The sequence below is a fragment of the Archocentrus centrarchus genome, chromosome 18, assembly GCF_007364275.1.
Source record: "Archocentrus centrarchus isolate MPI-CPG fArcCen1 chromosome 18, fArcCen1, whole genome shotgun sequence".
Classification (NCBI taxonomy): Eukaryota; Metazoa; Chordata; class Actinopteri; order Cichliformes; family Cichlidae; genus Archocentrus; species Archocentrus centrarchus.
In genome coordinates this window covers 11,144,774-11,157,126 of record NC_044363.1, presented here as the reverse complement: position 1 = coordinate 11,157,126, position 12,353 = coordinate 11,144,774, and the positions used below count along the sequence as shown (strand labels likewise).

Here is a 12,353-nt window from a genome sequence, read left to right as displayed (position 1 = left end):
ATCAAGACATTCATCACCTCCTCACTGCCCACCACCCTCGACCCACTACAGTTTGCATACCGGCCAGACAGATCCACAGATGACGCCATATCCTTCCTCCTCCACAAGACCCTTTCACACATAGACACTGGTAAGGGGAACTATGTGAGAGTGCTGTTTGTAGATTACAGCTCAGCATTCAACACCATAGTTCCCTCCAGGCTGGTCTCTAAGCTGCTGGACCTGGGCCTGGGCCCATCCCTGTGCAGGTGGGTTCACAGCTTCCTGACCAGCAGACCACAGGTGGTACGAGTGGGTCACCTCACCTCATCCTCCCTCACCCTCAACACTGGATCCCCCCAAGGCTGTGTGCTCAGCCCTCTGCTGTACTCACTGTACACCCATGACTGCGAGGCCACGTCAGAGTCCAACGTCATCATCAAGTTTGCTGACGACACTGCTGTTGTGGGACTAATCTCTCACAATGAGGAGACAGCCTACAGGAGAGAGGTCTCCCGCCTGGAGAACTGGTGCCAGGAGAACCACCTCCTGCTCAACGTCAGCAAAACGAAGGAACTGATCGTGGACTTCAGCAGGAAGCAGCAGAGGGACTACCATCCACTTGTCATCAGTGGTGCTGAGGTGGAAAGAGTGGACACTTTCAAATACCTGGGAGTGACCATCTCACAGGACCTGTCCTGGACTCATCACATAAACATCACTGTGAAGAAGGCCAGACAGCGTCTCTATCTCCTCAGGCGGCTGAGAGACTTCAAGCTCCCACTCAAGGTGCTCAGGAACTTTTACACCTGCACCATCGAGAGCATCATGCGTGGGAGCATCACCACCTGGATAGGAAACTGCACCAAGCAGGACTTCATGGCCCTAAAAAGGGTGGTTCGTTCAGCTGAACTGACCATCAGAACCACCCTCCCCAACCTGCAGGACATTTACACCAAGCAGTGCAGGCTGAGGGCCATGAAGATCCTAAAACAGCCCAGCCACCCCGGACACTCTCTCTTCTCCCTGCTCCCATCAGGCCGGCGTTACCGCTGCCTGAGGGCTAAGACTGAAAGGTTGAAGAAGAGTTTTTACCCACAAGCCATCCGTCTGCTCAACTCTGAGCCCTAACTGGACCATTATTGCACAATGTAAATATTATAATTTATAAAAGTGTGTATAGTGTATAGTATATAGAGTATAGTGTATAGTGTGAATTACTTTTTTTTATTTTTATTCTTCTTATTTATATGTGTGTGTATATATGGTTGCAGGTACAAAATACATTTCACTGTGCATTGTACTGTGTATAACTGTGCATGTGACAAATAAACACTATCTTATCTTATCTTATCTTATGGAGCCAGTGGAGGTGGGCAAAGGATCTGCAGGTTTGAGACCCCTGCTCTAGAAGCAAGTCTGCGTTCACGTGACTGAGAAACACATGCCGATTCATTAACTGCAAGAGTTGTGCCATCACCGGCAGTTCAGAGCTGGATTTTTGTTTATGTGGTTTTTTTTGTAATCTTTATTCATTTTCTATCAATGCAAAGAATTTACAAACATTCAGACATTACCAACTGGCAGCTTATAGACAAGTGAGGAAAAAATGAGATACTGATGTAAATAATAAATAATGAAAATAAAAAATAAATAAATAAATAAAAAACAAAAAATAACATGAAATCTATCAAACTAAGATCTAAATTAAAAGCAAATTCAAGAAAGATATAGATATTAACTGTAGCTTTTGTGACATATGTCCTGAAACTGTTATTCGCCTGTTTTTGGTATTGTCCATTTGTTAATGTATTTTGGCAGGAACTGTGTGACTTTATTCACAATGACATTGAAAAACACTTTATCTTATCATGGAAGAATGTGTTGTTTGGCCTCTTTAAAACCTGTACACACACACACACACACACACACACACACACACACAAACACTGGAAATCACTTTTTTGCAAAACACAGCACAGCTAAATACCCAGTTTAGCATCTTCAACTGGCTACGTGATACACTTTCTATTGTTAATAACAAAATGTTATATTCATTGTTTTAAATACTCTGGAAGGAAACCATGCTTTACTGCTTTTCATAATGAGGTCGAACAATGCCTTAGGACAATTAAAGACTCTGATAAACAAAAGGCACTTAAAACTATTGAGAAATGTATGGCTTTGAATGTATTCCTATCACCCCACCCGCATTTTCTTTTCTTTTCTTTACCCAAAGCAGCTATTTATTCACACTGTATAGTATAACTATTATATCGTTAGCCTAATAGCATAATTGCCTAGGTCATATTTTGGCATATTTTGAGATACCTACCTAATTCTACTCTGCTAACAGTGTAGATTCATTTAGATAGGTATCTCAATTTTGGCCAAAATATGACTTAGGCAATTATGCTATTAGGCTAACGAAATGCAGAATTATTATATATTGATATGTGATGATGTTATATGCTATTTATGTTCTTTGAACGATCCACCTTGAGAAATAAAGTTGAGGGGAAAAAATGTTTATCTGAGTCATGTGACAGCGACAGCAAACCACAGCAGAGCAGAGGGGGGCGGGGGGAGAGAGCAAAGTGTAGCTTGAGAGGAGTGCAGACATGGCTGCTGTGTGATGAAGCTGGAGCAGCAGACAAAACTTAGAGGAGAGACGCAAACTGAAGCGTTGATCCTCTCACGTTAGTGTCAATAAGATATCAATACCAACGTCGGTATCACTTCTATCGCTGTTTGGATCGATGCGCTCAGCCCCAGCTGGAGCAGCGATGTGTTCAGTTCAGTATCTGAGAGAGTTCATCAAGGAGAGACTCACTGCTGTTTGTGAAGAAATCTTCTCAGAGGTTCAGAAAACCATCGTCCAGTATGAGGAGGAGATCAGCCGTCAGCGCAGACTGCTGGATATTAGCCGGACACCCGACACAAACTCACACATCACAGGTATGGAAGCCAGTGTGAATCACTCGGTGCTGCTACAGCGGTCAAGCAGCCGCTTAAATTTTCTTGCGCTTCTACCCAAAGTTTTATGGTAGTGCTTCTCCTTTGTCGCAGATTAACGTTAAAAAGAGCCTGTAATAATTTTATTTTCATATATGTTATAGTTATGTAAAGCACTACGACACATCACATTTATATTTATTATTTTTGTCCTTTTTAAGACAAGGTTAGTGTGTGTGCGTGCGTGGGCGTATGTGTGCACGCTTGCGGGTGGGTGGAGATAAAGCTCTAGTAATATATTTTTTTTTCAATCAAGGTGTGTTTCTTTATTCTTCTGAATTTTGCTGGTAATCTACTTCTTCATTCTTGAGTCACATGGATTAAAATGTATTCAGTTCTTCACTATGACCTGCACTGCGTTCCTGGTGATTTTTCACTGGATGACATTCATGCAGGAAAAAAATGGGAGAAAAAAAATCAAGCATGATTTCTTGGACTATACAATTGTAAAAATAAATGACCGTTCTGATCCTACTGAATAAAGTCAATCCAATATGACGATATATCAAATATTCATAAATAAAAATCTGCCATGATAGTTGACACGAAATTCTCTGTGGCTTGCTCTTCTGTCTCAGCTACTCTATATGTCAGCAAAGTTTTAGCTCAAAACACTGCAATATTCCAGAGAAAATAAAGGACAATTATTTTTAAATGCCAAAATGTTAATGCAATATGATACCATCATAGCAAACGTTCATTAAAAACATTTTCTGTAACTGTCAGTGGGTTCCTCTTCTGGCTCAGCCACTCCGCATGTGTCCAGAGATGCATCACAAACCACTGCCATGTTCCTGGGAATATAAAGGATGGAGAATAAAATTTTGGTCATACATACTAACTTAAGTTTACCAGTGAGTTATGTTTACCCCACCTCTGGAGGGGGAAAGGGGGTATTGTTTGTCTGTTTAATTAACAATATTACAGCAAAAATTACCAGTTTGATTCATACCAAATTTGCACGCAAGATAGCCAGTGACTCCTTGATTACCTGTTTAAATTTTTCCCATACTTGGGTCAATGTCAGAGCTCATAGTTTTCTGAAAATCTTGTGAACATGATAACTACATAGGTAGGATGTTCAAATTCATGCCATAGATCAGCCATTCCCAAAATCAACAGTGCTGTGGCCCACTTAAAAACCAGAAAATACCATAACCATATTTCTGGTTCTTATTTAGCCATTTCTAAGTGACTAAAGCTCATATACACCCCATTAAGATAATTTTGGTAACATTCAAATCAACTAAAATGTCTGCCGAGGTTGGGGCTTGTTGTGCCTGGCAACAGTTGTTTATTTTTATTAACATAACACACATGATCACAGCTGAACACTCTCAAAAGATATACAAACATATACTTTGTTCATATTTCTATTTCTTAATAGAAGATGCTAAACTGGGTATTTAGCAGTGCTGTGGTTAAGTTTCCAGTGATGGACTATGCTGGACTGATGCAGGTCCATGGTTACTGCTAGGTTAGGTCCTGGGTAGAAGCAGAGACATTATCAGAGAGAGAAAAAGGTTTGAATGTCACCTGTTAGTAATGCTGATCAGCTCAGTCATGAGCTGTGCCACCTCCATTAAGATAAGTGTGTGCTGCGCATGTGTGAAATCGACCAGCTTATAATAGTTCACATGACAGGTTGATTCTGGACCCCAGCCAGTCAAATAAGGCATCTCTAGTTTGCAGGCTCACATTCCCAAATTTACCACCACCCATCAGAAATGTTGGTGTTTCAGTATAGGATTGTGAGTAGAGTAGTTCTTTTCACAAACATCATTAATAAAGGGTGTTTTTGTTCACACAGATTTGTGGTTTCTACAGGAGCACATGCTATCATTTCACAGTGACATAGCTCGTAGTAATTCTAGTTTAGATGGTCACAACATTATGGCTCATAATCAGAATCCCTAAATGGGATTTTGACTTTGTGAGCCTGACTATTGAGCTCTGTTGTGACGTGGTTATTGATGCCTTCTTTCTCCCATCATGGAGCAACTGAGGAATGCCTACTCTGATCAGAGACATTATCAGATAACCTGGTGGTTCTATGTGCATCACATTAATAACCTTGTTTTTGTGTTTCATTGTTTCTCAAGACCTCCCACAACATGACTGTAAAGAAGAGGAGGTTCTGGATGAGCAGCAGGTCTGTAACCAGGACAAGAAATCCAGTCTGGACCAGGAGGACCCAGAGCCTCCACAGATTAAAGAGGAACAGGAGGAAGTCTGCAGCAGTCAGGAGGGAAAGCAGCTTGGAATGAAGCAGGAGGCTGAATGTATCTGGACTGATGAGGAGCAGCTCAGACTACTGGAGACCATCTGGAAACCTGAGATAAAGTTAGAAGGAATAGGTATGTAAAACTGTGAGTTAAGATGTACAATGTTCCTAAAAGTCATTGAAAAGAGAGAGAAACGTTTTTGGAACGTGCAGAAATATCATGCTTTATAACTGCAATTTCTCACGTACATCTACAGTTGGATGTAAATAAAAGTCTCAATCTGACATTTGGGACATGTAGCTTTGACTCAGAAGTGCCTTTTTGTCTATATCATTAGGAAGATAAGCATCAAGATATATATCGTATATTGCCATCCAGCTAAAAAATATTATTTTTAGTCCATATCGCCCAGTCCTACTTGCAACTGTACCCAATCCAGACGTCTGCATTCATTTAACAGAAAACATACCAAATCTTTACATTTCATACATGTACATTTTGCTAATTTGCTAATAAGAGTGTCAGAACTAAACTGTCATTTGCATCAGAGCCCAAATAATTTGTCACATTTGAACACTTTAAATTTCACTGATATATGTCAATCAATCAATCAATCAAATATTTTATTATCCCAGAGGGGCAATTTGTTTTTCATCCAACAGCAAGAATAAATAAATCTATAAAACAATCAAACATACAACACATGCAACCTGGGACACAATCATCTAAAATTATTCAAAAAGTTAATAGTATTGGGCATAAATGAGAATTTTAAATATGTTTGTTCTGCAATGTGGCAGAGAGTACCTCCTTCCTGAAGGCAATAACTGGAGGTGACTGCTATCACCTCGAATCCTTTCTGCCTTTTGGGTGGCTCTAACCCTGTACTGGAAGGCAAGATCATTAAGCCTTATACCTGCCACTTTGCTACACAGTTTCACAACATTCTCTAACCTTCTTTTGTTCTTGAGGCTTAGAACCGAACCAACAGATTAAAGAAAAAATTAACAGACTCAATAAAACAACAATAAAACATTTTCATAAGAATATTCATGTTAAAACCCTTAAGTTTCCGTTACAAATACATACGCTGATGAGCCTTTGCACAAATGGCATCTGTATTTGCATCAAATGACAGCTTGTTAAACAGTATAGTTCCCAAATATTTGTATTTCTCCACTACCTCTATTTCCTGGCCATGAATATGAACAGCAGGGAATGATGAGGTTTTCCGATGAAAGTCTATGATCATTTCCTTTGTTTTTTGATGCATTTATGTCCAGGAAGGAATTCCCACACCATGTTACAAAATCATCTACAACTTGGCCATGGTCAGGATCTGCATCATGGAGCAGAGAAATAATCACTGAGTTGTCTGCATATTTAATTATGTATAAAGTTCTGATAGTTGCTCTGACACTCATTTGTGTAGAGAACAAATAAAAGTGGAGAAAGGACACATCCCTGAGGGAAACCAGTGGAGGATGAAAACAAATCTGATAAAATGCTGTTGACTCGCACTCTTTGTGGTCTATCTGTTAAAAAAATCCATGAGCCAAGAAACCAGACCAGAATCAAGATTGTATGTATTAATAAGATGTCTTGCTAAGATATGGGGCTGAATGCAATTAAAAGCAGATGAAAAATCTATAGAAAAAAAAAACGGGAAAAATTTTGTGCACCATCCAGATGCACACAGCATCCTCCACACCCTTACCTGTTCTATAGGCAAATTGTAGGGGGTCTAATTTTTGTCTCAGTGGCACAAAAAATTCCATTTCTCACAAGTTTCTCAAATATTTTCATTACAAGTTAAGTTAAAGCTACAGGATGCTAATCATTTAAGGATTTAGGTGCTTTAACCTTCGACACCAGTACAATAATAGAGTTCTTCCAAATATGTGGACCTTTATGAAACTCAAGAGAGTTTTGAGAAAAGAATTGAAAAAAATTCCAGCCAATTGCTCTGCACATTTTTTAAGGAGACACCTGTTTATTTTATCTGGGCCTGGACTTTTCCGCTCTTTTACCCCCTTAAATATTTTGAGCACTAATAATCTCTCAATATTAATAACTGACTGTTTTGGTGAAACATCCCATACACAGTGATATTTTAACATTGTGAATGTTAAAATGATTGTAAAAAAATATTCAAATCACTTGCCAGGTCTAAATCAGAAATACCTCCAAAAGCCATAGGACTCGCCCTTAACCCCATTCCAAGCAGAGCGTAAGGATCCAATGCCCAGCAGTAACTGCAGTTTATCTTTTGGCAAGCTTCAGTTCTTGTTTCACTTGCTATTGCAACTCTCTGCTATGAACAACATCACCACGTTTTAATGCAATGTTCCTCTTAATAATACTTTTCAAAGCTTTGGATACCCATGGTTTGTTTGGAAATATTCAAATTTCCTTCTTTGGGATTATCAAGTCTTCACAAAAATTAATGTATGTTGTGACAGTCTCTGTAATTTAATCTTGGTCATAGCAAGTTCTTTTGAATAAGTCCCAATCGGTACAAGAGAAACAGTCTTCAAGAGTCTGGATGGACTCCAGTGACCACACTGGAATCAAACGATGCTGGGGTTTTGTTCCCTTCAGGACAGATTTATAGGTGGGAACCAAATAAACAACATTGTGGTCAGACATGCCAAGAGCAGCTCTGCTAAAAGATTTATAAGCTCCCTTAATGGGGCCATAACAAAGATCCAGAGTCTTCATATTCCTTGTGGAGCAATTTAGATAGTGATGCGGGTTAGTGAGTGGCCTCCCAATTTTATATTGATTAAAGCCACCCATTACAAAATTGGAGGCATCTGGTGTGATGGACTGCAGTCTGTGTACCGTCTCCACTATGTTCCTAGTGGTGACTTCCACATTAGCTCTCAGGTGAATGTAAACAAGAGTAACAAATATCTGTGGGAATTCTTTTGGTAAATCAAAGGGCCGCAGGGAGACAGATAAAAGTTCAACATTAAGAAAACACACTGATTCCCTCACCACTGTGTTACGACACCAGTTCTTATTAACATAAAGACAGAGACCCCCGCCCAGGGCCTTACCAGTCACAGTCAGGTCTGTGTTAAGCTTCAGAGGTTCTCCAAATCCACTGATTTCCAGCTCCAATTGTAAGTCCCGCTGCTTGAGCCACGTCTCCGTCAGAGCAATGAGACAAGCATTCTTGTATTCTGATGTTAGAAGTTGATGTTACGTTGAAGAATGTCAACTTTATTTTGCAGAGACTGCATGTTGGCAAGGATGATTGTAGGAGCAGAAATCCTCCGATGGCCTTGATTTCTCAGTCTCTGTCGAACTCCTCCGCGCCTGCCCCTTTTCTTCACCACGTTGGTTAAATTCTCCAATTCTTGTTCACCGTGGTGAAATCAATGCGAAGAATTTCGGCAGGTAAGGCTGCCATGAGCTTAACATCTCCAAAATTGGGGTTCCAAAAAAACAAAAGGCACTCTCGACTACACTGGAGAAACTAAGAATGTCCACAGAGACCTCTAAAAAGTGACAGGTCATCGTCAAGATGAGAAGGAGGGCTATCGGCCTAAAATGAGCCATACTGACTCAAAAAAAAATTCCCACACATTAAAATTTAAAGTCATGATAAAAAAATAAGTTAAAAATCATGTTAAAAATCAGCTGTGCCCATAACTACTGCTCACATACCCATACACACTGATGCTGCTACATGAAGCCATTCTCCAGCACCATTTAATGACTTTCACAGACTGACCAGGAAGTGAAAGGAGACACATATTCACTATGTAGAGACCTGCTAATGGTTCAGATTTGAATATATTTGCTCAAACCTAGTTTTTCTATATTTTTTGTCTCCATTTGTCTCTTTAGACCTCCAGCAACGACATGTCTGTGAGGAGGAGGAGGTTCCCACAGAACAGCAGGTATGTAACCAGGAGAGGAACTCCAGTCGGGACCAGAAGGACTCAGAACCGCCACAGATTAAAGAGGAACAGGAGGAACTCTACAGCATTCAGGAGGTAGAGCAGCTTGGACTGAAGCAGGAGGCTGATGCCTTCATGGCGACTCCTACTCATGAACAAAGTGACCACAGTGAAGCAGAACCAAACAGCGGGAAGCTCCATTCTCACAGCTCTCCTGAAACAGAGAGCCAAGATGAGGAAGAAAGCCAGCATGTGGACTCTGTGTCAAATAAAAATGCAGAGCAGAAAAAGAGGAAACCTTACAGGAAGAGAAGTTACAGTCAGAGAGTAGACAACACTCCTGTGTCAGAGCGTCAGAGTCACACTGACAAAAGGAAAAAGTCTTTACTATGTGACACCTGTGGAAAAACTTTTCACAAAAAATCCAACCTGACCAGGCATCTGAGAGTGCACACTGGGGAGAAACCGTATTCTTGTAGCAGCTGTGGGAAAAAATTTAGTATCTTGTCAGCATTAAAGACTCACCTGAGAATTCACACAGGTGAGAAACCATATCCTTGTAGTACATGTGGGAAAAGATTCAGTCAGAACACACACTTACAGAGGCATGTGAGAATTCACACAAGGGAGAAACCATATTCTTGTAGCACATGTGGGAAAAACTTCAGTCAGAAGTCTATATTGAAAACCCATGTAAGAATTCACACAGGTGAGAAGCCGCATTCTTGTGGAATATGTGGAAGAAGATTCAGTCAACATTCTATATTGAAAGCTCATATAAAAATTCACACAGATGAGAAACCACATTCTTGTAGTATCTGTGGGAAAAGATTCATTCAGAGGACAAATTTAAAGACACACATGAAAATTCATACTGGTTTAAAGTGTAATGTTTAGAAAATATGGCACCACTGTGAGTCGTAGTATTGTATTGGTGGTAGAGCTCACACTGAGCAACACGAGAGTGAAAAGATGACCCATATTCAAGTCAGAGTTTTTTCTGTCTAGAGCAGTAAAGAACTTCCAGCATTCAGTGTTTCAGCCAGCAGTTTATATGTCTGGTACTGTGGTGGGCTGAGAATTTTCAGAGTATATTTTAATTTTGTCCAGCACAAAAATAACCATTATGCTCCATTCCCAAAGTATTGGAACAGTGAGGCCAGTCCTTTTATTTTTGCTGTAAACTGAACAATATCTCAGCTTTTATTTCCACGTTTTCCAGATGCTTTTTTTTACATCTGGATCTGATACAAGGTTCGCCAGATAGCCTTTTGTCGGAACCCACCCATTTTTCTTTTGAGGAAAAAGTATTAGATAGATAAAATAAATTAAAGTGTATAAGACTTAGTATTTAGTTGAAAAACCTTTGCTTACAATAACTGCATCAAGTCTGTGACCCACTGACATCACTAAATTCCACAGAGGCCGCTTTTCCACCCACGGGGTTCTGGTGCCAGTGCCAGTATTTGAACTGTTCAGTGGTTTTCCCACCGTGAACGCAATCGGTGCTCGGACAAAAAACAGATTCAACTCGGGCCCCCCAAGCTAGCTGGTCTCAAACCAAGAACAGATGACAAAAGCGGCAGAAGGGCGTGACTTTGCCATCTGAACGTGAAGTTTTCTACCGCTATTTTACCGCATGGTGTGTATTACAGGAGAAAAGCGATGCGATTTTCACGGATGTGAATTAGGTTGGACCCTCAGGCTGAATTTGCTGCTTTGTAACAGTTCATATCACGGATAAAATGACGCAAAGTGCGTACTTGTCGTCTTGCTCGTAATCGCTGTCTGTGTTTAACTCCGGGCTACACATAGCTGCAGTAGTTTTGCTTGGTCCGTAAAATGAGTTTGCAGAACAAGAAAGGGGAGCGTGTTCTCCCACATTTGTGCTTTTCGGCTTCCGTGTCAAGGACTCGCCCACATTCATACGTAAAAGAAACGCGGTGGAAATGCAGGCCCATTCTTAAGCATTTCGCCAGTTCATTGACACCAACACCAGCACTGGCACAAGCACCGGCACCCGTGGAGTGGAAAAGTAGCAAGAGAAAGGTCCCAGCCTGGATTCAAACCAGGACCTTCTCAGTGTGAGGCAGCAGTGCTAACCACTGTGGTGGTTTCTCACAGTAACTGATGTTTTGGGGAGTTTTTCTTATTATATTTAATGTCTCTTTAGCAGTACGGTGGCCCAGTGGTTAGCACCGCTGCCTTACAGTTAGAATATCATCTGGAAGGCCTGGGTTCGATTTTGATTCCTTGGCATGTTCTCCCCGTGTCTGCGTGGTTTTTCTCTGGGTACTCCGGTTTCCTCCCACATTCCAAAGACATGCACTTACTGGGGTTAGGTTAATTGGCCATAGATGTGAATGAGAGCATGAGTGTGGATGTTGTCTATCTTTCTGTGGCAGGCTGGAGACTTGTACAGGGCGTACCCTGCCTCTCGCCCTATGTCAGCTGGGAGTTCCACCTTTATGTCCTCACTCTGCCTGCCACACAGCCAACTCATGACAGAACTGTTGGATATCATGGACTTAAATAATACCTTCTAGGATTAAATGGAAAAAAATAAATGTTTAAAAGCACAAAATTCTTTGTTTTTCATCTCATATAACGTATTTAAAAAAAAAAAAAGTATGATTAGCCCCTATTCAGTGTCACTGTGCTTCAGTGCTATCAATCAGCACTACTGAATCAGAGTATGGATAGGAACAGTGGGAGAACTAACTTAGTATATTTTTGTACTCAAAGTATTTTACTGAAGAGCTTTAAATGCACTGATGATTTTAAGTAGTTTTATTCCACAGTATTTTACATGAAAATTGTGCTTGCAAATCACTTTGCAAGCAAGATTTTGATGGATACTTAAAATTAAGAAATTATAACCATGAATTTAAAGGAAGTGATGGAGATGAATAGAACCCCCTAATTCAACTTCTTATAAAGGGATATAAATCAGAACTTACCAGGGTTTTAATTTCACAACTGTATAAAAGTATTTGTAATCTGAATAGCTGGTCAACAAAATACTTTAAAGATGAATGGGAGAGAGGGAACTTTAGTCATAACAGATGAGGAATGGGAGCAGATTTGTATATCACAGTGGATGAGTACAAAATCTCACACCTTGAAATAATATTGCTGGAAATTTATCTTATGTTACATTACACCCCCTCTCAAAGTGCACATTATTCAGGAGGCACTGCTGATTGGCATTCTGGCAGCCACA

General features: G+C 40.4%; 1 protein-coding gene across 1 annotated transcript; it reads left to right on the top strand.

The window, feature by feature from the left end:
- Positions 1-2,598: 2,598 nt before the first annotated feature.
- LOC115796900 (zinc finger protein 415-like) lies at positions 2,599-11,651 on the top strand. Its single transcript, XM_030753384.1, has 3 exons — positions 2,599-2,937; positions 5,097-5,351; positions 9,078-11,651. The coding sequence occupies exons 1-3, from the start codon at positions 2,739-2,741 to the stop codon at positions 10,025-10,027; spliced, it is 1,404 nt and encodes a 467-aa protein (XP_030609244.1). The 5' UTR covers positions 2,599-2,738; the 3' UTR covers positions 10,028-11,651.
- The last annotated feature ends 702 nt before the right edge of the window (positions 11,652-12,353 follow it).

Bases quoted from the DNA above. Each gene is read 5' to 3' on its own strand.
- LOC115796900 (XM_030753384.1), top strand. From the start codon at position 2,739: ATGCGCTCAGCCCCAGCTGGAGCAGCGATGTGTTCAGTTCAGTATCTG. The intron at 2,938-5,096 runs GTATGGAAGCCA...TTGTTTCTCAAG, and splicing joins CACAAACTCACACATCACAG to ACCTCCCACAACATGACTGT. The intron at 5,352-9,077 runs GTATGTAAAACT...TTGTCTCTTTAG, and splicing joins GATAAAGTTAGAAGGAATAG to ACCTCCAGCAACGACATGTC.